The sequence below is a fragment of the Labrus bergylta genome, chromosome 11 (genome assembly GCF_963930695.1).
Source record: "Labrus bergylta chromosome 11, fLabBer1.1, whole genome shotgun sequence".
NCBI lineage: Eukaryota > Metazoa > Chordata > Actinopteri > Labriformes > Labridae > Labrus > Labrus bergylta.
In genome coordinates, this window is record NC_089205.1 from 24632859 (window position 1) to 24660763 (window position 27905).

The 27905-nt window shown below is 41.6% G+C and overlaps 1 protein-coding gene across 4 annotated transcripts in view; it reads left to right on the forward strand.

Annotated features, from left to right (window-relative positions):
• tenm4 (teneurin transmembrane protein 4) overlaps window positions 1-18368 on the forward strand; it is a 138128-nt gene extending 119760 nt beyond the window's left edge. For all 4 annotated transcript variants that reach the window (XM_065960321.1, XM_065960322.1, XM_065960323.1 and 1 more), the window contains 6 exons: window positions 101-273; window positions 3014-3249; window positions 6820-7116; window positions 8094-9708; window positions 11608-11750; window positions 15390-18368. In XM_065960321.1, coding sequence (XP_065816393.1) covers window positions 101-273; window positions 3014-3249; window positions 6820-7116; window positions 8094-9708; window positions 11608-11750; window positions 15390-16148 — 3223 coding nt within the window. In that variant the 3' untranslated portion in view covers window positions 16149-18368. The remainder of the gene's footprint in view (window positions 1-100; window positions 274-3013; window positions 3250-6819; window positions 7117-8093; window positions 9709-11607; window positions 11751-15389) is intronic.
• Window positions 18369-27905: the final 9537 nt, after the last annotated feature.

Below are 27905 nucleotides of genomic sequence, written 5' to 3' on the forward strand. Positions count from 1 at the left end.
CAACACTGCTTATGATTCTGCTATAGTTCCTGTTTATACACAGTTCAAGATGACATGCGCTCTTTCTTTCTTCGGCTCACGTCAATGTATTTCTTTGTAGGTATGACAGTTATGGGCGTCTGACTAACATCACTTACCCCACGGGCCGAGTGAGCAGCTACCGTACAGATGCAGACAGCTCGGTACGCATCCAAACAGAAGGTTCCAACAAAGAGGATATCACCGTCACTACAAACCTGTCAGCCTCTGGCACCTTCTACACACTCATGCAAGGTGAGTTTCTTTGAATGTTGCTCGCCACAGGAGCATGCAAGTTTGAAGGTACTAAGTGGCAATGAAAGCTCCGAAGTCTTGACATTTTCTTCATCAACAATAACCTTGTTGTTTTCTGGTGTTTGTCTTCTGGTATTGAATTACAATCAAGTTTCTGAAAACATTTTTCACACTTAAGCTTTTTTGTTTCAATGATAAACAAATGTTTCCAAATATTTATTAAAAGGAGACCTTTATTGAAGAAAATGGGTCTCAATGATTGATAGGTGATTGGAGATCCAACATTTTGCTTTTTATACCTTTTTGTGTCAATATTATGGAAGTTGTGTTGACGTTCCGAGACAAACTAGTGTCACCCAAGGGACTATTCAACTAATATTTCATAATCTCTGAGGATTATAACCCAGGTAAAGACCCTCTTACTACGATATATACCTCAAGAGATGGGAGTCCACAGGGTAGACCCTTCTGGTGTGGCCTTGGTTCAGTATGAAAGAACAATGTGGCCTGTTGCTATCATGGCTTATCACAAGCTTTAAGTGGGACAACGCAGAAAGTGGTTCAGTCCTGAATAAAGGAACTTTCCTGATTACTTTTTCAAAATGTATCCAGACTTATTTCATTGCTAGTTTCTAGGGTTAATAAAAAAAAGGGTTGTTTTTTTTGGCTTTGTGTGAGCTGTCCTATAAATGAAGACCTCTCTTCACATGTCAGTTACAGAGCGTCCACGCAGCAGTGTGCTATTTGTTGCTCCTTGTTGTTTCGATATAATGTGTTGTGCAGCTTCCATTTACCAGAATGGAAACATATATTGACTTCCTGTCACAAAACACAATTTATAAAGCACTGCTGGTGGCTACGCGAGGTAGATTTAGGAAATGTAATTAGAGGGATGCAGGCAGAGGGTGGACTGATGTTGTGGCTTAGTCCCCCTGATTTGTCCCACACATTTAGGCATTCTGATTACATGTTTTTGTTCCCGGCTCAATGTTTCATTGATTACCGGTTGATGGCTTTGAACTTTCCGGACCTCCTTCTGTATTAAAAGACGGCCACACCCACATAATCTCCCCCTCTTACACCTTTGTTTGGATTTGAACATGTCCTCCACCTTCTGGCCCCACAGACTCACTGCAAAGCTTTGTCTGAAACAGAAGATGACAATCTCCGGTTTCTGTTGATGTTACTCACTGGACTGGTCACCTCCACATTGTGACCTTGTCTTAGACATCTGCTGGAGAGAAGAGCGGCGCCAGGAACTCTCCTGTTAATTAATTCACTATTGTCTGCTATGTAAGCTGGCAACTGGGTGATCACATAACACGTGAACCACCGCACCGCCTTCAGGACTCCTTTCATCTGGTTGTGTGTTTTTCCTCTTATGGGTGAGCTTTAATGCAGCTCAAGGTTTTAATATGATAACTCTATCGATAATACAGTGTGAGATATTATAAATGTGATACACCTAGTCCATTTGAACCTGTATGGCATCATCTAGAAGAGTTAAAGACCTATTCAATAGGAAACATGATAACTGTAAAAACAGAAAATCATAACTAATAATATTTATTCAACTGAATTTGCAAACTGCTGTCATTGTACTTATGAATCTATAACATCCTTTCTTGTAATATATAACTGAAAAGGTGATTCTGATCATGATGGACAGGTGTACTGTTCCATTATATATGTTGTTTAAGCAGACTACATCCTCCTTAAAGGTCAGGGCTCAACAGATACATCCCCTGCTGACCTGCATGCATGCATTAGTCTGAACTCTGCAGTTCAGCATTATTTCAATCCTTATCTGGTCTCAGAGGCCTTCCGTTGGGTCTGTCCCAGAGACCTTTGCTCAACCCCTGGAGTGTCTGTATGATGGAGCGAGGTAAGGGCCAGTACAAGGTCAGCCCTGCCTCCTCTGCCTGTTTCTGATGTCTCAGCAGCACAACAAATCCTGTAATGCTCAGCGCAATAAAAAAAGCAAAAAAAAAAAAAAAAAACATGTTCTTGTAATGGTTGTTGCTTTTCTCTGAGCAAATTAAAGCAATCGCCACAGCTGCTTTCACATGACACAAGGAAATTATATTCTTGTTTTGATTTTTTTTTCCCTGTTAAATGGGTCAGCTAATTAATGTAGTGTTTAGCAAGCCATTAATTTCCCACTGTTCTTAATGAGAATAATATTCATCCTGACTTTGTCAGTCTAGTGGCAGGAGGCAAGGAGGAGGCATTCACTGATGAATGTACACGAGACGCTCAGTGGAAACATTAGTCACTGGTCTGGAGCTGGAACACAGGCTGTCGTCACCTGGGGACAGTAACAGACAGGCTCAGATTTATCCCTTGTGAGTGTGTGTTTGGTGTGTGTGAGTGGGTGTGCGTGCTCACCCTGCCTTCTATGTGGCCACAGGCAAGCTAGCAGCCTTGATAGTTTTCATTCCCCCATATCCTGGAGGCTGCTGCAACAGCTGTAAAACTTTACTTTACTGGCGCTGTGAAGCCTCACACTATTGATCTTTGTTGTCACAGACCCAGCATTATTGCAGGGGTTCAGTTAAATACTGCTGCTAAAGGCTTTCTTTTTGCTGAGCAGCCATTTTGGGTCATTATGTTTGTGTCTCACTGAGATGAATATTAGATTTAGTCACTTAACAGCAGCTAGGAGACACACTGATTGTTCTTCTCTCCTTCTTATTCTAGTCATAATTGTTTTCCACTGTTTCCCTTTTTTCATCTTCAGATCAAGTTCGGAACAGCTATTTCATCGGTCTGGATGGCTCACTGCGGCTGGTGTTGGCTAATGGTATGGAGGTGTCCCTGCACACCGAGCCTCACCTTCTGGCCGGCACAACCAACCCCACAGTCAGCAAGAGGAATGTAACCCTGGCTATCGACAACGGCCTCAACCTGGTGGAGTGGAGACAGAGGAAGGAGCAGGCTCGTGGCCAGGTTACTGTGTACGGCCGCAGACTGAGGGTAAGCATGCATCATCGTTAAAAGGAACTCATCCTTTTGCACACTTAAAGATGACCACAGAGTGACTTTTTAAAGGATGGATGGGGGAAATAAAGGATGAATGGAGGACATTTCTATCATCCTAAAATTGACATTCAATTCTAGCTTCCTCTTTTATATGTCAGAATTGATTGTGTAAATGAGCTTTGCCTGACCAACTCTTGAATTCCTCACTTGAAGCCTGAGGTTTAGTTTAGCACATAGATGTGTTTTACACTTAGAGACTTGTAGAATACCGTGTTACATGAACGTTTTGATGCTATTCTTCATCTTTCACACTGTATCCTTTTACACTTTAATAACTTTCCGGAGTTGAAAAATGTTGCCCCGCAGCTATAAGCTGCTGTGTTGTGTTTAAAGCCGTACGGATGTGTTTCATGGTGTACCTGGATTATATGTGATCTTCTCACCCCTACCTGTAGCAGCAAGCGTGAGCCAATAAAAACCTTGCCATTTTTAAATGAAAGTCTATTTTTGGTCTTAATGGTACATAAGTAGCTTAATAACATTCGACTCTGTGTTGTACTAACTTTTTGTAACTTCATTCAGAGAGGTATATGACTTGGGAATTGGCCTCAGTAAACTAATCTTGCAAGATGACCTAGTTACACACAGTATATCAACTGGTTTCTTCTCATAATGAAACACTTGTTGTTAGATTAAATAGCATCTAGAGTTAACCGCTGGAAATGACTATGAGCACAAAGGGCACCTTAAAGAAATATATCCAGATTGATTGGCTTGAATTGTTTTTCTTGGCTTCTTCGGGGAAATAACAACTTTGGTTAAGTTGTCTTCCACATTGTCTGGGAGGTGACACAGCTAATGGGGAGGTGCCACTTTGTCTGTCATTGGCTGTTCATTTAATGGCCCTGTCGGCCCTTTGGGAGCGAAAGCTTCTAATGTATGTTTCAGACAATGGCCCCAGGGGTGAGATAGGAAATGGGAGCAGCCTAATGGCAAGAACAGAGGGGATGGACTGAGCTGGAATCATTGAGCGACCTTGAGCGGCATGTCAAGTGATATTACGTGGGTGGCTGGATAAGTGTGTGGCAGTGGACAGGGAGGTGGGGGTCTCGAATACAGAACAGAATAGAGGAATGCATGAGAAACGGAGCATGAGAAACAACTGTGAGGCGCCGACTTCACACGTCGCTCCAGTGCTGGGAATGAGCGAAGACGAGAAGAAAAGCAGAAGGGTTTCAAATGTTGATGTCCGCGTGCGAGTCTCTTAGTCACAATGTGGTACGACACGTGCATGTTGTCTTCGTATTGTGCCCTCGTGGCCTGAGGCTAAACAGGTCACTGAGGGTCCTCAGTTTACCCCGTTCCACATGTGACACGTGTCTCTTCTCTCTCGCCCCTTCCCGGTCTGCAACGTTCATGATTCATGGTGTCAGAGCTCAGTGACCGGTCGTTTAGATTCTCCAGATTGTATAGTTTGAAAATGTAAGGAAGTGACAGAACCATTCTGAACGACAGAACGACTTCGGATTGGATTAAAAGCAGCTGATACATCTGCATTAGCATTTCAGTACCTTTAAAACGTCTTGCAATGTCAGACTGTTTGTTCAAAAGAGGTACGAGTCAGAAGTAAATAAAAGGATACACACGCTTTTCTTTGATTGCAATGTGTAAACAAACCAAACTGATGCTATGAAGAAAACAAAGTGAATGTTGAATTAGCCATGACACCACTACAAGGCAGTCTCACTTGTAACATGACAGATTGAGATTGTCGTTTGACACAAAAGTCGTTGATAGTGATTGAGAGATCAGATGTTGCTGTAATGTTTTATGATAGAAACAGTTAAATATTTAACAGTGCAGATCTCAGATTCTACACATCTACATTCTTTTAGATTTCCTTTTGGAGGGAATGTCCAATTTACAATAATTCCTCATGAGTGGGTTTCCATTCTCCTGGGATCACGGGATGTCTACTGTGAGAGCTTTTTTCCACCCTGTTGAGTTTTCAGCGAACCAGATTCTTGCATTGGAACGCCTTCTCTCTCTTGTGCCTTATTTTATGATGAAAGCAATGTCAATAGTGTCTTTGTTGACGGACAGAAAACCTCTTCTGCTTATGAATGAGTCTGAACCACAGTGTTTCACTGTTCCACTAACCAGAGGAGAAGTCTCAGTTCTTATATGTTGTCACTTATCTTTAAGAAGCTGTGTAATTAAGAAATAACTGTCTTCTGCTCAAAGTTTGGATAGTAAGTTGTTGGTTTTAGTGCCTTGTATCACTTGTTTTGACAGTGAGTGAAAGTAAAGAGAAGCTAACTAATGGGACCCCCCCCCCCCCCCCCCCTTCGGTTCTTATTCCTAGATCCATTGGACCTCCCCATCTCCACGCTTAGTAATCCTCTCAATTAGGTATCAGTGACATTAATTGCCTCTGGTGTAATTGTCCCTTCACAGATGAGAGACCTAAGCATGCTTTTCTCAAAGTGAGATTGAAAAAGTGAGGCTTCTCAGTAAGCCCTCTGCGACCTGCTCTGTAGCATGTTTGGAAAGAAGCCAGAAGCATCTTTCTGAGCTCAAATGTTTTCAAGCTTTGCCAGGCGTTTTATCAAGCCAAACAAAAGTGCATCTAAACAGAAACTCTGTTTATTAATAAAGAAAATGGAAATAGCACAGAATCAGAGCGGTTGTTGCTGTTGTAAATGTCACATACCCTCTACAACCACATTTTCACAACTCTTCCACATGGTGTTTGAAGTGGTCGTATGTTTGAAGATATGCTCTGGCCTCTCCCCTAAGGGCATGTTCTCCTCCTGATTTGATTTCTTTTCCTCTTTTCCTTTTTGCCTACAAAGGCTGCTGACTGAGAAACGTAATGTTCCTGTAGGTCTGCTGGTTGATCTTTTTTGGCTGCAGCACAGGCGCTGTCTCCTGCATAAAGCCTGGCAGCAGTTTCGACTTTGCTGACCTGAACATGGCCTCAAGGATTACACTCTTCAGAGCTCTGTCTTTTGGCTCTGATCACAGGAAAGCCAAGGGTCACTTTGTGCAGCCTCATGCATTCAAAAGAGGCAAAAATGTGAAGTGTCATTTAGACAATGTTCTGAGTCACATGGGAGAAGAATAGATTTTTTTTCCTCCTCTTTTCCAATTTACAGAAATGGCTAAATAAAATGAGAGTCATCTGCGCCTGGTAATTCTTTTCAGTAAGCTGTGAAAATGAATTTAATGATCAATGTGGCTCTAATGTTTTTTGCATGAATAGGCATACTCCCACTAAGACTGCAGAATTTTAACACAAACAAAGAAATATGGTAATTCTTATAATTTCATCACTTCAATGGCTCCTGCAGACCTGAGATACAGTGCCTCTCTTGTAATTAAAAGCTATGAAAAGGAGAATATAAAATAATCAGCGTGTGATTAAAGCTCTCCTCACAAGGGTTCCACCTCACAAGTGCGGTGCACCCACTCACCTCAATCATTTCAAACATATGTATTCCCTCTAGGTGACGCTGCTGTGCTCACATTGATTTGTCTAATCCTCTACTTCCTCTCCTTTAGGTTCACAACAGGAACTTGTTGTCATTAGACTTTGACCGAATCACCAGGACTGAAAAGGTCTATGATGACCACAGGAAGTTCACATTACGGATCCACTATGACCATGCCGGGCGGCCCACCCTGTGGGCACCAAGCAGTCGTCTTAATGGAGTCAATGTCACCTATTCCCCTGGAGGCCATGTGGCAGGTATCCAAAGAGGAACCATGTCTGTACGCATGGAGTATGACCAGAACGGCAGAATCACCTCCCAAATATTTGCTGATGGTAAATCGTGGAGCTACACTTACCTTGAGAAGGTATGAATTGGTTCTGTTGAATTCTGATTGAATGGTTGAAACAAAGATTAAGAAAAGAAACTGAATATGAAATGACCTCAGGTAAAGTGTGGAGGAATGTTTGTGTAAGAACTTTGACAGCAGATTTTAAACTGATGTAAAAAGTGAACTTGTAACGCTGCAGCAGTGTTTGCGCTGCTTTATCAGACTGTAGCACAGATATGAGCCGAAGTGTAATTAAAACCTGTCTGATGCTCTGCAGACGTGATACTTTGTTACCACAGTCTGACAGCATGCTTAACCTGAAATAGCTCTGATGAGAAGAACAGAGTGAAATGTCACTTTCTACTCCCTAATTTGAAGGCAAGATTGTTGAGAAGGTGATGAGGAGTTCTTCTCCATCTAAAACGTTTGATATTAAAATGGCAGCCAGTCACCTTGCTAATAGTCTGTAGTCTTGTTCAGCAACCTTTAAGATGCTGAGATGCTGGCAGCTGGTTGTGACAGCCTCAAAACTGATTTAAAGACATCGTCTATGAGTGCAAGAAAGCCACAAATAGAAACTTCTGTTTGCAGAGTCGTGTGAAATTATGTTCCATCACACTATTTCCATCAAAAGATTCCACAAATAAGAAACGATAGGCAGCATTTTACGTGAAATCGTTGAAGGTAATTTAAAAATCAACAATTTCACCTTCGAGATGGAAATAAGATTAGACCTGCGAGCATGATATGTTACTGCTTTTGACATTTCACTTGTTCTTCTGTGAAACACCGACGTGTTGTACATTACCGACCTACGCTTAGTGACAGTACACAACATGGAGGGATTGTGAATTCAACATTGAAAGTACATTTTTGTGTCTCTCAGATGTGATATACATACATATTCTATTTACTGTGTGATTATGTAGCATGCAATTAAATCTAATATATCGTCTTCAGAGTGACATTTCGTCTCGTTTCATTTCAATGATTGTTCTCTGTTCTCTTTACAGTCCATGGTCCTGCTTCTCTACAGTCAGAGGCAGTACATCTTTGAATTTGACAAAAACGACCGACTTTCCTCCGTGACCATGCCTAATGTGGCACGGCAGACGCTCGAGACCTCCCGCTCCATTGGCTACTACAGAAACACCTACCGGCCCCCCGAAGGTAACGCCTCAGTGCTGCAGGACTACAGCGAGGAAGGCCAGTTGCTGCAGACCACCTACCTGGGCACGGGGCGCAGGGTCATCTACAAATACGGCAAGCTCGCCAAGCTGCTGGAGATCCTCTACGACACCACGCGCATCGGTTTCTCCTACGACGAGGTGGCGGGCATGCTGAAGACGGTCAACCTGCAGAGTGAGGGCTTCACCTGCACCATCCGCTACCGACAGATTGGCCCGCTGATTGACAGACAGATATTCAGGTTCAGTGAAGAGGGCATGGTCAACGCCAGGTTTGACTATGTCTATGACAACAGTTTTCGAGTCACTAGCATGCAGGCCGTCATTAATGAAACACCACTGCCCATCGACTTGTACCGCTATGATGACGTGTCCGGCAAAACTGAACAGTTTGGAAAATTTGGAGTCATCTATTATGACATAAATCAAATCATTACCACAGCAGTGATGACCCACACCAAACACTTTGATGCTTACGGCCGGGTGAAGGAGGTCCAGTATGAGATTTTTCGCTCGCTCATGTACTGGATGATGGTGCAGTACGATAACATGGGGCGAGTGGTGGCCAAGGAGCTAAAGGTTGGGCCTTATGCCAACACCACTCGCTACACATACGAGTATGACGCAGACGGACAGCTCCAGGTGGTCTCCATCAACGACAAGCCTCTGTGGAGGTACAGCTACGACTTAAACGGCAATTTGCACCTGCTCAGCCCTGGAAACAGCGCTCGCCTCACACCACTACGCTACGACATCAGAGACCGCATCACTCGCCTGGGAGACGTCCAGTACAGGATGGATGAGGACGGCTTCCTCAAGCAGCGAGGGAACGACTACTTTGACTACAACTCAGCAGGCCTCCTGGTGAAGGTTTACAACAGAGTGAGCGGTTGGACCATCAAATACCGTTATGACGGTCTGGGCAGGAGGGTGTCCAGCAGAACCAGCTCGGGCCACCACCTGCAGTACTTCTATGCGGACTTGTCAAGTCCTACTCGGGTCACACATATGTACAATCACTCCAGCTCTGAGATCACTTCACTCTACTATGACCTGCAGGGACATCTGTTCGCCATGGAGCTGAGCAGCGGGGACGAGTTCTATGTGGCCTGTGATAACATAGGCACTCCTCTGGCTGTGTTCAGCGGCTCGGGCCTCATGATCAAACAGATCCTCCATACAGCATTTGGAGAAGTTTACCTCGACACCAACCCCAGCCTCCAGCTCGTAATCGGCTACCAGGGAGGTCTGTACGAGCCTCTGAGTAGACTGGTTCACATGGGCAGACGGGACTATGATGTCCTTGCCGGCCGCTGGACAACACCCAACCATGACATCTGGAAACGTCTCAACAGCAACCACATGGTGCCGTTCAACCTCTACATGTTCAAGAATAACAATCCTCTCAGCAACAACAAGGAGATAAAGTGCTACATGACCGGTAAGTTCACAGAGCAGACCAGCAGACTCTTAAAAGAGACAGGACGTGTCCTTGAGACGGTGTGTTTTAATTAAACAGCTGTAATCAAAGTAAGCATGAAGCATCCTCAAAAAATAATAGTTTAAATAGAGTAAGCTTTTTTTTTTATAAATAGCAGCTGAAAGATGTTAAGTAAATTGCAGTAGAGCCAAATGAAAATTATCCCTGTGAATTTTTTATGTTGCCAAAATAAGGTAGGTGAAGGGGGGGCAGCCTACACCTTAAAACTGCAGTTGCTTTGCAGTTCAGTGAAACAATACTCATTCGAGGTTTTCTCTTAAATCTGGTGTGTTTTTTTTCCCAAACAACACGCCACAATTGAAAGAAAATAGCCTGCCAAAATTAAATTGAAAAGCAGTGTGCTATAGAGGGGTTTTAAGAGCTTTCTCACTGGGACACTGAGGTTGTGTCTCTGCTCTTGTGTGTCACTGTGTGTGTCTATGTGTGTGTATGTGTGGGAACACATGTGCTTGTGCGTGTACCCAGTGGCTATCGTTTGAAAGTGCTCAGAGGGAACAATGCTGTATGGAAAAGCCCCCTCTGTTGTCGAACACTCAGGTCCCTTCCCAGAAATATCACATCGCTTTTGCGCTGCTTTGTGGTAGGGAGGAGGTAAATGGCAGTGAAAGCACCCCAATAGAGAAGGAGGGCACAATGGATCCATAGAAACCTTAACCATAGCCGGTTGTATCGAGCTCTTTGGCTGGAAGAGAAACAACATTGTTAAGGACACTCAATGAATTCTCTGTGGTTTAACCAATCCGCTTAAGCCACATTTCATTCAGAAAGTGAAGATTTAATTCTTTATGTTCTTTCTGTATTATATTAATATTATGGGATTATCCCAATGTTCCCTTTCACATAACCAGTTGATCCATAATTAATTTATCCTTACAGAATTCTGAGAACAAATAGTTTCCCTTTAGTTCAAGTTGAGTATACATTTCTATTTCTTCCTGTCCCACAAAGTCATTAAGCCACCTGCCTAACAGAATGACGTTCAGCTTCACACTCCACCATTAGTAGCTGACTGGCATTTGAATGCTAAGCAGACTGTTAGATATACTGTCTGGGGTCTGCTTCAAGTGTGATTGATGGCTCTGACATTTCCATTCCTTTCACTAAATTATCAGGGTCCTTTCATTGTCCTCAAACAAATTCTTATTTTAAAAACGCTTTGTCAGGTGCTACAATGTGGCACTGCCAATCAAATACAAACTTGGCCCTAAAGTGTCCCAGCAATGATTCTGCAAAATCATGAAAGAGGCAAGAAAACAAATGCTTCAGGCTTTGCTTCTAGTCATGGCTGTGGCCTTCGCCATGATATTTAGATTTTATGACAACTCATCACAGGGAATGGCAGCAGAACCAAACCATGCCGCGATCTGCCAGATTATCACGATTGCATGGATTTAAACCTCGGTGAGGTCACTCTGCTATTTCGCAACATCTCATTAGAAAAGAAATACAGCATAATAACAGTTGAGTCGTAAATATTTTTGCATTGGCTGCTTTGAGCTTACATTAAATCACAGCTTATGAGTATCAGCAAAGCAGACACTCTGTTATAACTTGGCGTTTCTGGTACCCAGCTGTGTGTCATTAGCGAGACACCTGCTGGAGTGGACATGAATCATGCCACCATCTCGAGTGTTATTATAGCTTGTCCACTTTCACAAACAAATCAAGTGCTCGGGCTTAATGAGGAGGAGTGTGTCGAGGAGACAGCCACTTGACCGCAGAATGTCACCTGTTAAAAATTCAAAAATCAATTCAGCTTAAGGTTTCAATGGAGCACGAGGTTATTGTGTTTTAAGATACCAGTATATTTAATTCAATGTTCTGATCCCTCCTCTGCAGATGTGAACAGCTGGTTGGTGACGTTCGGCTTCCAACTATACAACGTCATCCCTGGATACCGAAAACCCAACACAGAATCCATGGAGCCATCGTACGAGTTAGTCAGCACCCAGATCAAGACACAAGAGTGGGACAGCACCAAGGTAAACCAGTCATCTCTCACCTGCCCCACCTTTCACCTTAATACAGATCACATTCTCCTACCTCTGTCCCCCTCCTTTCCAACATCATTAGCAAATAGACATGCTCTGTGTAGCCAGGCTCCCAGAGGAGCTGCCAGTTATCGGGCCAAAAACACAGCCCAGTGAGCCAGGTCCCTGCCCATAGTCCCCATCTTGGGGAATGGGGTCAGGCTAAACAGCTCTTGTAATTGTCCTGCCATTAGGGAAATTCACTCTCCATTCCCTTCACCACTGGCCATTGATTTCATCTCACTCTTTCACGGTTAGCCAAGGTCTAAGAAGCAGTAGACATGCTCTGATTCTTGCGTTTATCAGCCCCTTTTAAGTTGCCTCCAACTCACCTGAATTATTGAAGAGGCCACTGTTGTCTTGGGTTTGGTTTCAGCTCCACTAGTAAATGGCAGCCATCAGGGGGCCGGATTCATGTTGAGTGACACTCTGAGTGGCACAAAACACAGTGGGCTAATGTTGTCGTTTAACACTGTAAGATGAAAAGCTAAACCGAAGACACAATACAAGGGTCAAAGACATCTGAGACCTCTAAACAGATCAACCAACAGTCCAAAGCAGGCATACCAACCTGGCATTAAAAAAAAAAGAAAATATACTCAGTATACTCTGAATACTACATGTTAATGCTGTTTCATTTAATGCTTAAGATGTCATGTTTTTAAAATAGAAAACTGATCGATACATGTACTTTTACTTTTTTCCACTTCCTGTCCTCAGTGATTGTGACTCTGTATACATTTACTGTATTTACTGTATACCGTCAGTATAACCTGCAGCTTTATATTATCTAAGGGTGTGTTTGTTTTATAGAAAATATATCTGACTGTGTTAATTAATAAAACATTCAATGTTTCTCCAGACACTCAAGTACAACATGGCCTGATTCAGTAATGAATCAACACTGATTTTCTGCAGGTCATATGTAAAGTTTAAAATCATTATAGAAGAAAACTCAGTTATGTTTACATGTAACATCGACTGCTTTAGGGGGGGTTACTGTTAAAGCCCCCTGAGACTGACTCACACAGGCTGCTTGGGCCTGATATTAGAACCAGAGGTATTTATTCAGGAAGGAGCGGCATCAAATCAAATCAGATCAGATTAAAAAGAATCAGTCATCACCTCAAATTTCTCTACTTTTTCAAATGCTATCTATAACATCATAATTATTTTCAGGTATGCTTAAGCTTTTTTTAATTACTTGAATATATCATTTTTTTATAAGTGGTCAGATTGTGTGTTTTTTTTAACAGACGTAACAAGGTAACCACTACAAGACAAGATTTCAATTTCTTTGATTTAATCCCAGCAGTGTGTGACCCTCATTAATAGATTAAATGAGTCATGCATAAAACTTGTTCCTACATTTTAATATAGAAAAATTACTAACTACAAGGATGTCCATTTAAGTAAAATACAGTTAAAAGTTTGATTTCTTACTAAAAATCCATCTTTTATGGTATGTGTTCAAGAGAACCAATTAGTCCTCATTATGCAACTGAGGCTTAAAATAGCCAAGGTAGCCTAGATTTCAGGATTGTACTCATGTTTGTGAGGGAGCAGTTCAGCACAGCTCTGAAGTATGTACTATAAACAATATGTAAGGAAAGATTGAGATAATTAGTCGTTATCCTGTATACGAGACAGAGCAATAATATTCTCCCGATGCTGAAATGCTTGGTCCTTTGAGCTGGTAAATGGCATGTAGATCCTCACTGCAGATGGCCAGACCAGCCTAATTAAATTTAGGATTGTTTGAGGCCTAAATATAGCTTTAAAACTACATGTGGTAAATCCTGTGGACTTGTTTTTTAATTTTGTTTTATACAAAAGCACGCCTGCCTTTCCATCTCTTTTCATTTAAGCCTCTATTTTGTTCGAGCTGATGAATCCGCACTCGGATTGAAAAATGCCGTGAGCGGCCAGACAGATGAGGTTTGATCTCTCGTTCTGGGTTGTGCTGGAGGCTGATTGCACCCCATGTTATGTGAATGATGCCTCAATGGGAGAGTCCCAGAAGGCTGTTTCAGTAGAGTGGAGGACATTGCCCCCCCCCCCCCCCAACCATCACCCCTGGGACATCTGACCTGGTCACACTGTTGGCACCGTAAACAAACATGGAGTGGCATGGTGTGAAATGTCCCCCCAGGCCATCTCTCCCATGGGGCCCCACAGCACAGCTGCCCCCTCCCCTTCATGTGTCCTCTTCATGCAGGATCTGATGCAGTGTCATGTCAGAGAGGGGGCTGATATGCCGGTCACTGCAGGCTGCTCCCACTCCTCAGCCCCACCCAGTCCCCCCCCCCAGCCTGTAACCGGCCGTCATCAGAGCCACACAGAGACAGAATTAGAAACTGTCAGGAGAACTTTGGATGTGATGGTTGACAAAAACTGCTGAGGGGACGCTCACAGCGTCTTATCTAAGGCGGTGGTAGGAAGGCACAGTGTTGAGAGCCTTTTTGCTGCTGCTAAGGCGTGTTCACACTGCTGTCTCACTGTGCGTTGGCCAGCTTCCATCTCATATCACTCTCCTTATTTTAACATCTTTTTTTCTTCCTGAGGAGGGTCTCTTGTCAAGTAGTATCAGGACAAAGAACACATTTGGCTGATGGGATTGTTTAATCTAAGGCTCTGATCCCTTAAGGAATAATATGTATGTATGTATACTGTATACACTATTTACCCACGGGTTCCTCTTTCCTGTTTGGTACAGCGAGGCTGTCAGAACTCAGTAATTTCACCCTGTTTTCAAAATATCACACCTGTCACAAATAATCAGAGAGATTTGCATTTGCTAACAAAAACCTCTGCCCCTACCTTGTGCGGTTCGTTCACAGCTCCAAAGAAACCGAGATGTGTCGTCTGCTATTAATAACCAATGTTTAGATATTAAATCATTTTAATATGACGCTAAAAAAATAGGTTCTACAAATTCGGGATCAAATTAATACTTCATTTACCGTTGGTAATCTTTATATACTTTTCTACCATGTAAAACATGGATTAGATGACACTTTTGGTTTTACATTTTGAGACTATCACAACAGCCATCCAGGAGGTAGAGTTGGTGAAATAGGACTTGAGGAAATCCGTTTCCAGCGCTGAATTATCATAGTTTTTTAGTCATTTTGTTCTTTTAGCCAGGGTATTTTAGCATATGTTAGAGGCAGGTGATGTTATTTTTAGTCTGGATTTCTATGACATTGATACATGAACAGGAACAGAAAGTGTCAAATCATCCTCATTCAGTCGCAGGCATTCAACGGGAATAGCTGTAGTCATAGCGCTGGATTTTAAATCTTTGAAGTGTTAATGAGGCAGTATGAATCTTAGTTTTGACAAAGTGAACATCTGAAAGCAGAGAGCGCTCCTGAATCCCATTACAAAGTAAAATAAAAGTGAAAAGGCAAGGTGGGGAGGCAGTCTGAAGTTTTAGGAAATATCTAGAAAAATAGCTTCCAACAAGCAATTCAGTGATATTGTGTAAATGTGTTTCTTGCTCTGGGAAGAGAAGAGAAAATGTATTTTGCTGCCTACATAAATGCTGCAGGGGCTGTGTGACTAAACACTATTGTCTTTGTTTTGCAGTCTTTGCTGGGCGTTCAATGTGAAGTTCAGAGGCAGCTCAAAGCCTTTGTGAAGTTAGAGCGTTTCGGCCAGATCTACAGAGCAAAGAGTGCCGGATGTCCTCAGACAGAGGACGACAAGATCTTTGCCTCTGCTGGCTCCATCTTCGGAAAGGGCGTGAAATTTGCCATTCGAGGCGGTCGCATCGGCACCGACATCGTCAGTTTGGCCAACGAAGATGGCCGCCGCATGGCTGCAGTTCTGAACGACGCCTTCTACCTTGAAGACCTGCACTTCACCATCACTGGAATGGACACTCACTACTTCGTCAAACTGGGCTCGGTGGAGGGGGACCTGGCCCTCATTGGCATGACGGTGGGCCGGCGCACGCTAGAGACGGGCGTCAATGTGACGGTGTCTCAGGTCAACACTGTTCTCAATGGCAGGACTAGGCGCATTACTGACATCCAGCTGCAGTACGGCGCTCTGTCTTTGAATACTCGCTACGGCAGCAGTGTGGACGAGGAGAAAGCTCGAGTGTTGGAGCTGGCCCGGCAGAGAGCTGTCGCCCAGGCCTGGGCCCGGGAGCGCCAGAGACTGAGGGACGGAGAGGAGGGCTCACGGACCTGGACTGAGGGAGAGAAGCAGCAGCTCTTGGGCTCAGGGAAGGTTCAGGGCTACGACGGATTTTACGTGGTTTCGGTTGACCAGTACCCTGAGCTGGCAGACAGTGTCAACAACATTCATTTTATGAGACAGAGCGAAATGGGCCGAAGGTGACATGAACACGAGGCTCTGGAGTGACGGACTCACATGTAGGACATGGGACTACTTGCCAAAGACAGTTGTGTACATGACCACTTTTGTTTTCTTTGACTGTGCTCAACTTGGTTTTTAATATACTGTAAAAAAAAAAGAAAAAAACATGGTTGCAAATCAGTTGCACTGTATTAATAGAAGAGTGCCCTTCTCCTTTGAAGATTCTTTAACAGTCTTTGCCCTCCAAGTGCGGCTGCTAGAGGATGAACATTTGCGATGTCTGTGACTTATTTTTGTGACTCCATTTCCTGGTTCCTTTTGGTGATTCTGTTCAAAGGAATCCAAGAGGAGTATTGGTAATGCGTTATGTTCACTGGCTCACTCTGCTGCCAGACTTGCAGATTGTTATTCACAAGCTTGCTCCATTCTGCCTTTTTCTGCGCCTCAGCCAAGGAGATTCCTTCTCTTTTAATCACTTCTTTTTTATACTTGAAACCCTCATAGCCCCAGTCATCCATAAATAATGAGAGAGATTTCTGTTGGCGGTAGAGCCCTTCATCAAATCCCCAGCTGAACTTGTCAAAGCACCTTCATTTGTGTGATGTCTTGTAATTTTTTTTTAAGAGGAGGATTGATACTCATCTGTGGGCTTAGCTTGGAAGGCGTCAGTGCACCCTGACTGTGCATGTTGATGGCCTTCTTTATGAACTACAAAATTAGCAAACATGCTTAGTTAAGACTAGATTTGATGGTCAAGCCAACAAATGGATATGGGGTGATTTTCTTAGTTTGTGTGTTTTTTTTTTAAAAACTGGATTTTATTTTATTTTTTCAAAGAAAGAAGTTGAAAAAAGAATCATTTTAAATCTGTGCTCCATTTTATTTGACTGTGGTCAATGATGATGAACATAGTGAAGCGTCAACCCTGTAAGAAAATACTGTGGAATTATCGTCTGTATTAAATCACAAAAGGTATTTTACAGGAATGGTTTGGAATTACATTTGAGTTCTGTTTTATAAATAGCTATATGAATTAACAGTATAACAAAATGTGAATCTAAAAAAATGTGAACTATTGTCCCTTTTATTGTTAATTGTTGTACTTGAACAATACATAAGGGTGTTTCAACACATGGAATAAACTATGAAAGGTTGTTTAGTTAAATCAATTACTGTGTTTTTCATTAGACTGATGACAATTTACTGATCACATTTGCATATTGAACGCAGTGTTTGTTTCTCAATGAGCTTAAGTCAGTATTCCTCACAGCGATGTTCGATCAAGAAGAGCCGAGGACGAAAAATGTTTTTTTCGAGAACTACTGCAAAACTTCTCAAAGAAAACAATCTCATTACATTAGCATCACCTTAACATACTTCAGCTTGGCATTGTGTTGTTAGTGAGATGAAAGATACTAATTACCTTTAGCCTCAGGGCTGCCCGCAGGTCAGCATCAAACGTGCTTTCGTTGTACAGAGTGGGGCTCCACTTGGTCCCATGGCTGGCTGGAGTGCATTAGACCTGCAGGTGTACTAGTTCCTGTTTACAGACTAAAGGTCGTCTTTACACGCCGACCTTGGAAGTAAACCATGTGTACACGTTTAGTTCCCATTACTCCACGCTCTCCTCAGTTAAGACGGCTAAGGACAATTCTGCTGAAATGTCATTACGTGGAAGAAGAAAAAAAAATCAAAAGGGGTCAAGAAGACAATTGTGGAAGTTGTGATATTTATTTGACTTCTGATACATTTTGAACTATGCCAGACCACTGCACACACCGGACTTTCTCGTCGTATTTTCCCATCGATTGATGAACTTGTTTGTGTGTTTCGGGTTGGTGGGAGCATGACTGAGTGTCTCAAACTCTACAAACATTAAAGCAAACTGGACACGGTTATTTTTCTTTTCTGCTGATGGTTGATTCAGTGATGTTCTGTTTCCCCCCCCCCAAAAAAAATGTGTATGTTCAACATTATATGAATGAAGGATATTTGCATTGTGGAATATTGCACTGAGAACTGTTGCTTCATAAGACTGTATCTTTTCTAAAGTTCTGGACTCATTTTGAGTTTTGGTTTGTTCTCAACACTGTGTTTTTAGCGCTTCTCTTTGACCGTGTAAATATGACGACATCAAAGTAAGCTGTACATAAAATGCAAATGTAGATACCTCTTAGAGCTACATCAGTGACCCTGTGTAGTCTTAAGGTAGAAAAAAATAAAGGGAATATTTTGTGTTTATTTCATGTGTTTTGTTATTTTCACTGTCGGGTTTTATACAGACAGATATTTTCTAGAGGTGCAGTTCCATCTGAGACATGAAATCTTTCAGATAGATTTTCTTATACTAAGACTCTTTATTGATTATAAAATCTGTTATTCTGCAATCATAATAATAATATAAGCCCATATTACTGCTCCTCTAAATGTCCCCCAACACTTGAATGAGGCTAATGAAATGCAATATGATAATGCTATATTGCCCCATGTGCCTTTATGTAGTTCAACATGCATTACCACCTGTTAAGACCTTGAATCTATTCTATTCTCACATATTGTGAACATATTTCTGGATCAGCAGCACATAAAGCTGAGACCGCTGATAAAAACATCTCCACTGTAAATATGTTTCACTGTCAGAAGGAAAGCAGGCCTCAAGGGACGCCAGGAAAAACTTGACTATTAATTGACCTGTCAGAGTCGAGGACCGGTCCTCTGATGTTGCAACAGCTACCAGGAGACTGTGTTTTAAACTTGATAACTTGGTTGAAACAAGTGGAGCTCAGGGGCTAATCCTGTTAGCAGGCAAGGGTGGCTCGGGAGTTAGCTGCCAGTATGTGGTGGCGGCAAGGGAGCCTGGAACATTTACACTCACTGCAGGCAGAGCTGAGCTCGGTGCCCAGAAGAAAGTGTGATGTCCTGCTTTAGCTAAGCAGACAGCACTCTCATTTGTTCTTCTCCACTCTGCATTAATGTGGGAGGAATAAACCGCTGATTTCTCTGCATGACCGACTAAAGTCTTAGAAGATCACACCCTAATGTTTGCTCTAGTTTGACTACACAAGGCTTTTGCAAAGTAAATTTCAAATCTGGGGCTCCCGTCTTCCTTGAGACAGCTTGAGCCTGGAGCCTCACATGCCTCCTGTAAAGAGGATTTCTTACAGGGGAACAGAAAGTCCTGCAAGCAGAGAACCTGTGCAGAATGAATTCTGCTGCAGAGAGGCAAAATGTCCTTTAGCCTGGAGGACTGTGCTCTTTTGCTACAATCCTAAGAGCAATAACTTCACCCCAGCCCCTTTTGCAGAGAGCGAGTTTCCACACTGCGCTCTGATGATGAAAGAGGGGATTCTATTCCTCTATATATCTGAAATAATCATTAGAATCAGGTCTAATTAAGAACACGCATTTTTTGTAACTTTTGATCTTTTTCAGGAACAATGGAGCATCGACAGCCATTAGCATAACTCATAAAGCCAAATGTTTGCAAGACACAAATAAGCTATCCCCCTAATTAGATCCAAATGACATGTCATTCATGGATAATGCTGCTAAACATAAATACTGCTAAATATAGATAGTACTTTTTACCTATAGAAAGAGTGTTCCTGTGGTTGTGGTAGTGATAGTTTGCACAAACTCTATAACCTGGCTCCATCACAAATTATTATGAAAATGCAAGGAGGGGTTAAGGAATCTGGTATGGAACGAAAAGTTGGCCTACTTCAACCAGGGGATACTTAATGATGAATGAACAATTGTTTATTTTAAAGTGAGGGAAAAGAGAAATGTGCAATGTCTGTGGTGATTAGTCTCCATGGTGATGTATTCATGTCCTTGAAGCGGTAGTGATGCCAACAGCAGGATAGGATACCCCCCTGATGGAGTCTAGACACTAGTGGAGTCTAGGCGGTAGACCTCTGAAGAGCTGAACCTGGACACCGTTGAGATGTATTGGAGGTGATCAAACTGAAACGACAAACTGACAGAGAGGCAGAATGGATTCTATGACAGCAACAGGATGATTGGTAAACCGAGGTCATGGTGAAATCTCATTGGTTTAGTACTGAAAGAGTAAACACCCATGATCAGCCGGTCACCTGAGCCGGACGAGAGAGGGAGCGACAAGAATGAATGATGACTAATGAATGAATGAGTAGGAAACAGTCTTCCTCCTTGAACTAACGCTAAGCTTCATTATAAGTAATATCTAATGTAGATGAACAGCCTCATCAATCCTCACAAATGTGCTGCAGTTATCTGTGCTGTGAGGTCATGAAAACCTCCTAATTGATTTAAAAATCAATTAAAGAAACATTGTGTGAAGGCTAGAAACATCAACGATCTTTTGATCCCTACATAATTCACAATCAGTGCTTCTTTAAAACAGCTGCACTGCTGATGTAGGTTACATACATGATGCAAAAGGCAGATTTTGCCTATTGTGTGGCTCTTGTGTCTTTTCTTCTCTTTTTTTTTTTTTTTTTTTTAGATAGCCAGTCTTGCAGATGTCGGTTTCAGAGTTCAGTCAGAGTGACAGCATTTCTGGTGCATGCAGCAGAACTCGGAGCTTGATTCCCGTATTCACTTAACACCTACCATCACAATCATATTTGGCTAACAGCTTCCAGATATTTATGTGAGAGGAAGGAAGAAAATCCTGCTTTTAGTCTGATTCCGTAACTCCGACGGGTGATGGAGGTTGAAACTTTTCTCTTAAAACCACGCTTGAACTATTTCTTATTACCTGCACTGGGTCTGGTGTGGATAGATATCTTCACTTTGCTTTCACACTTCATCTGTTTCCCTTTGCTGATAATTGAAACACTCTGAGCCTGGCTGTTTGATAAACACTGGCAAAGGTGTCTGCTGTTAAAATCAGCAAAAGGTTGATCCGTGCTGAGCCCCAGCCATCCATTTCCTCGATGTATCCTGTAGGTAGTTCAGAAGATAAGTGCTGAAATGAAACACCTGTTGTCTTTTATTTCCTCTGTCTTTCAATCTCAGGTGCTGTAATGACATGACGCTCAGCTACATTTATAGTCCTGAAGATCGGGAATGTTGTTGACAGGAAGCAACACAGTGCTACAGAAAATATGCAGTTTCAAAAGATTCTCAAAACCCCAATATAGCTACACGTGTTCAAGTTTCCTGAACCGCCATTAAAGAACTTAGTGATGATAACGGGACGTTGGTCCACATCTGCGGTGTATAATGATTACACCATGTGCCTGAATGAATGGGACAGCCTCAGGTTCTGTCTATAATCATTCAGGTCTACAATCTCCTCTCTACCAGTTATGCAAATGCAGGACCAATCATAAAAGCTAATGGGGCAAAGAATGGTAAGCCAACTGACCATAGAGCGCTGAATTTTCCTCAAGGTTTAGGCCTCATTTGGATGCCCACCATGATGACAAAACACAGCCGCGACAGGAGCACTCAGTGAAGTGCGAGCCTCGGAAATGAATCTGAGGTGATGGTTTGCAAAGTGTCATACTTCTATGGGTCATACAGAGGCCAGGCTGCTGCTCACACAGCTGACCTGCAAGGAAAAAAGGGAAAACTCACAGAAGTAGTACCTGAAGCAGCACATTGCTGCGTTTGAAATATGAGAGGTTGTTTTTTTTTCTTTTTTGAATATGACTAAAGAGCCTTGTGAAGAAGCTTGTACCCCCGTTGTAGAGCAACATAACAATCACTGACAGTTTTGACCTCAGCGCCGTTATGAGAGTGACTCATTACATGGTGCTCTGTGTTGAAGTGGTTTTCTCTGAGATCAACATCACCGAGATAATCAATAATCTGTGTAGTGGAGCTACATCAAAGCTGGCATCACACATTCACAGTTTGTACTTTAAAGTTACTTTCTGCAGACTGGAAGTAGCAGGTCATGTTTGGTTTAGCTTGCTTACATGAAGACTTATTGTGAAGGAATTCATTTGCAATTTATTTAATATTTTTTCATGCAAAAAACAACTTTTGTAAGAGTTATAATAATGTAAGTAAGTTGTGTTATCTTGTGCAACTGAGGACCGTGTCCTATTCTCACTGTGATCGTCATGGATTATATTGAAATTGCAGCCATAAGAAATTAATCTGTCTGGCACAAGGTAAGGAAGCGATTTCCTTCTCGTTTCAGAAACACATTCAGTGAGTGTGTATGTGTGTGGTTGTTGTGTACTGGACTCTCCAGCAGGGTCCTGGTGGTCTTGTTGGACTCACTGGAGGCAGAAGGCGCAGCTGCAACTGCCGTCTCCCATCACATTTCCCCTGACAGGTGTGAACAAAGGACCCCGAGAATGTCACTGCAGCATTTTGAAGTCACTTGGACACGGCTTGCATTCAGGAATGAGTCTGCCTTTGCACATTATGCAAATCTTATTGACAGCGTATCTAATGCTTTTATTAGGCTAATTATGTCTAAGGTCAAATCTATCCATAGAAAATGATCAGTAACTATTCCAACTGAATGTCCTGGAGCTTTGTGGTTGACTGAAAGGTTAGCTGATGCTTAATTTCTTTGGACAGCTTATCATGTAACACGTTATCTGCGTGAGAGAGAAGAAAGGTGTTATTGATTTGAGTTCCAGTCATGATCAGTCAGGAGCTGTCGTCATAGTTTAGCTTTACAGCAGGAATGAATGGCAAATATATAAAAAAAGATCAGTTCTGAAAATCACGTTTAGGTAACTCAAGTTATCTCCAAAACAAGCTGCACATCAGCAGAGCCACCTTCCTCCATCATCTGAAAGTTGATCAGTGACTGGAGACATTAATCATCGACTTCAGCAAAGACGAACCATCATTTGTCCAAAGTGGAGAAACATTATCCGGGCTGCAGCAAGACAGATGTATATTTAATAGACTTGGCCGCAGAGCGTTTAAAAAATAGATAAAGCAGTGGAAAAGGTTGTGTTTGCTTTAAATTGGTCAGCTATCAAAATGTTAAATTGATATAAGGATACTCAAAGCTCTCCTCACCTTGAGGTCTTTGAGCTCGTCCTGTCTGGTGAGAGTGAACTTCTTGTGCTGTTAAACTGAGGATTTTGAAGCTTAAGAGTCTGTAGTCGATCTAACAATCAGTTTCTTACCTTTGATAGGACAACAGCTGAGAAAGCTTTGTGCTGGCTTGACTCAATATATCAATTTTAGTTTTAGGTGCAGTGAAGGCAACAACAAAATCAAACCCTATCTAAGGGTGATGTAAGGCACTCCTTGCCATTGGCTCTGTTTTAACACAATATCTCTCTGGTGGGAGGGTTGCTGTTTAACAACTGTTTCCAACCTGAGAGCCACTTCTGTGCACTACATGGACTGCAGTACAACCACCCAAGGACATGCTGTACAAACTCAAAATAGAATTCAATCAATGACAGAATAAAACAAACTCACATCTGAGTTCTCCAGGGTCAAGACACGAGGAAGTGGTTAAATAAATAATCTGCGGTTGATATTGTCTCCCATTTTCACGCTGACAATAGAAATCTGTGTAATTCACTATTATAAACACCCCAGAAGTATAGCAGAGATTTGGTTTCCTTTGTCCTCCTTTGAATGTGCTGCAGTGTGTCTCCAGCTTCAAATACAAAGCCTGAAGTCAGTCTGACAGAATTATTTTTGTTCCAGAACCTTTGGGCCCATTACGAATACTATTATGTAGATCAGCCTCAGGGAATTTATTTCCACGTTGTGCATTTGGATTGTGACACGCATGGCCTCTCATTTCATTTACACATACAAATAAGCCTGCCAGTCTTAATGTTTTAAAGTGTTGGTGAAATGTTTAGAGCATTTCACAGAGACTTTGTTTTCCTTCATATTTTTTTTATCAACCCTATTTTTTTCTTAAAAATAAACGTATAAAATCACGACGCTGTCAACACCAACACCAACACCCTCTTCCTCAACACAAGGACCATTTTTTAACTTGTTTTTTTTCACAGTTACTTTCTATTTAAAGGTATTTTTTTCTGAGTGAATTAGTGCAGCTGTTGTGTGACACATTCAACATCATTAAGATCTGAAACAGAAGGACAAAGACGCATTCAAAAAGCCTTTTATTGGATGACTCAGATTTCTAATATCCCTCCTAGCTTATGTGGAGGTTTTAAACACTGTTGTTCTACATGTGAAAATTCATTGTTTATTGGCAAGCAACTGCAGACCATTACATGAGTGTGCAGTGGAGCAGAATGAGATTATAATTCTTCTGCACACTCCTCAGCTCTCACTGCTACCCTCAGTATGGCTACTGCACATGCAAACATGAAAACCACTATATTTATCTTTCTGAGATGCTGTTTTACAATTTGCACTCAAGTCATGGAACAGAAAATCAGTAATAGCTCTCAGTTTTGATAAGTGATGTCCCGGTGCATCAAAAAAAATAGCTTATACTTGGACAGGGGGAAGCTGTCACAAATAATCAAATCTGCATAGTAAAATCCTGCACGGTTGGGAGAGGGCAACTTTGAAGTGTAGAATGCAATCACTGCTTCTGTTTTTTTTCCTTCCCCTGACTGATGAACAATAACTATGTGACAGACAGAGGGGAGATATTGTGAAATAAATGCATAGAAAAACAAAAAGTTGGCATGCAAATATACATTTTTCTCTCGAGCGACAATGTTTGCTGAGCACACAAGACAGCGGCTCTTTTCATCGTGATATAATGTTTCAGGAATACTGCAGCTACAGTGCCAACTCCCTGGTTACTCTGCATGCGTTTTGTTTTATCAAATGAAAAAATGATTATATTTCAGTCTTTCTGTTGCTGTACAACAAATGTGCCTGCATGGGATTTGACTGCATGAATAAATCAGATGCACAATTCAGATGCAGCTGGAGGACAGTGAAGTGCCGTAACAATGAAAGGAGTTTAGAAAACTGTTTTTGGAAATATCATTTTCTCCAGTTTTACTTTATTGTGATCCTTTGTCATGATTTATTTTCTTAAAAATTCACAGCTCCTTTATAGTGGTGTTGTAGAAACACGGCCTTTTTACTTTGAGGGATAGTTCAGGCAGGTCCTAATTGTTCTATAATTAACACAGAAGCATATGGGCGCAGAGCTTTGTTTTACAAGTACAATGAAAAATAGAATATAGTTTGGTTGAATACCCACATCTTCAGTTTGAAGCAGTGAGTGAGTGTAACTCAAAAGCCCACATGGATACCCAAGACATTACCATTCATTGTTTTGCTAATTAGAGGGTAGTGTGTGTGGATAAACTAAAGTAATTAGTCATAGATTTATGGTTGGATGTCTGCTGAGACAGCAGTTGCTAACATCTACTGAAGGGATTACAGCCTTTGTAAGGACGCAAAAGAACAGAAGACTGCTTCCAATTGTGATCTTGTAAAAAACGCAGTTTCTGATATCTTTACAGCAGAACTGTAAGACACAAGAAGGACAGAGGCATGCACTCCCAACTGACCTCCATGTGTGAAGTGATATCACAGTTTAACATGAATTTTCTTTTCAAACGCTCCTTGTGTTATCGCTGGATAACTGTGATCAAATGTAGGCCTACTTTCTCGCCTACAAAGGTAAAGTCTTTTATGGAACTGGAACTGCAAACATTTCCTCAGTACAATTTCCCAATATTTCCTCAATTCTGAGTAGTTATTTCTCTTCTACTTCAGTACTGTTTTGCTATCGGGGATGCAACCAGTTATTATTTACTTATCATCAGATAGCTCCTGCTTCAGCAGCGGAGGTAGATGAAATAAATCAGGAAGAAAATACACTAATGATAGGGTTGTGGTGAAATGCTCCCACACAAATAGAAAAGAACAGCTCCCCCTGTTCATCTTGGCTGTTGGTGAACTGTTGATCATTTTACGGGCATTCTTGAAAGACAGCATATGTGCTCTGTAAACATGGCTTGTAGGAGAAAACCCAAAGTGCAATGATTTTGTAAAAAAGTTTATAAATGCTCAGCAAGTCGGTCATTACAAAATGTAAATTGTTTAATTGATGTCTTTAAAATAAATTTAACTTGGAAAGCCTCATTGAGATGAAGAATCTCTCAGGCAGCAACACATATGAAACAGTTACAGACATAAAACACAAAGCAATTATTGATTCATCTTCTGCCCCATACCTAAATCTACTGTTAAAAAGATTAAAAGAGACCAGCTCCCCCAGACCTAAATCATCCTGCAGCAGAAACCAAGCAGCCTTGAGATTTGCTGTGAACCTCGATGTTCCATGTTACACAGTATCCAAAGATTTAAGGCAGTGAGAAGATGCATGCACATACTGTATAAGACATCAGCGTGATGATTAGGCAATATGCATAGAAGTGGCAGCAACAAATCTCCTTTTTGCAGCGCTGTGAAAATAAAGCATAAAAGACAGCGAATCATCGATCAAGAATCTGAGGTATTGATAAGAAGCTACAGACTCAATCACATCACAATGAGCCAAAACAATAGAAGGAGGGTTCAGTGGCACATTTCATGAGCTTTGTTTTATCAGGATTCAAAATTTCAAATCACATACAGTGTCCTGCACAGCATGAAAATCATCCTGTTGAGAGAGAGAGCCTGATGATGTTTTTGAAGCAGAGCAAAAAATAACAGTATCATCTGCATATAAATGAAAATTTGCATTGGGAACATTAAGACCAATATTGTTTATATAATATGTAAATAACAATGGCCCCAAAACTGAGCCCTGTGGCACGCCATTTGTTATTTTAAGAGATATTATGTTTGACGTTACAGTAAAAGAAAGCTCAAGAGGGTACTAGGGACTGACAGATATACAAGCAATCACACGAACAGGAGAGTGGAACCATAAATATATAATACATACCCTCTCAGGAGCTTGTATTAAGTTTGTATATGGTGCAGGTAAGGTTTGCAGCATTGCAGGAAAAAAAAAACATGTTCTAAAAGCACTGTAGGAACTACAGGCTGAGCTCATAAAACGTCCACACAGCAGATGTTTTTCTTTCTAAACATGCCTAAATATGCATAATGTGCACATTTTTAGTATACATTATTATATCAGCTCTTATAATTAGTAATCTCAGGATAAGTCAAGACTCTGAGTGAAAAAAACATACATTTGGAGAACAAAATACCTATATTCTAAGCAGAGTTACTATGGTTTAATGTTTGATTATTACATGTAATCACACATGCATTACTAATGTAACATGTGAGTATCCCCGCGTAGGCTTGAGCTAAAAATAGATTCAAGATTTACCTCAGGTGAACTGGGTATAACTTGAATCCTTGAATCACAAAGGAGAGTTAACATTTAGAATCATTTGTGTAAATGATCCTGTAAATGAGGATAAGAGAGCTTTATCCTTATTGGAGGTCAAATTAAAGAACCAGGGGAAATGAAGCAGAGCCCACACTGAATCCTCCTGAAGTCGGCACTGACAAGCAATGTTGCTGAAAAGAGCAAAGTGTGGATGAGAATAAATTGTTTAATTTGACTGTGGTGTGTGTGTGTGTGGACAGTGTGTGTTGAGGTACAATGTTATGATATTACCTTTCTGCTTTTGTATTTTCCTCATCTATTCTTAGGTGTTTCATCAGAAGTCTTTGACTTTCTCCTGTGGAAGAAAAGTAAAGTTTCAAGTGTTTACACTTCATGATAGTTTTAAGGTTAAAACTGTGAAATTCCTACTCTGAATGACTGTTTATGTTTATTGATTTGTCCATTTTGAACAAGCCGCCTCTTTTATTTGAACCATTGGAGCCAGCTTCTATTTTTAGAGCCGTTTTCCTCCCTTTTCATTTTTTGTTAATTAATAC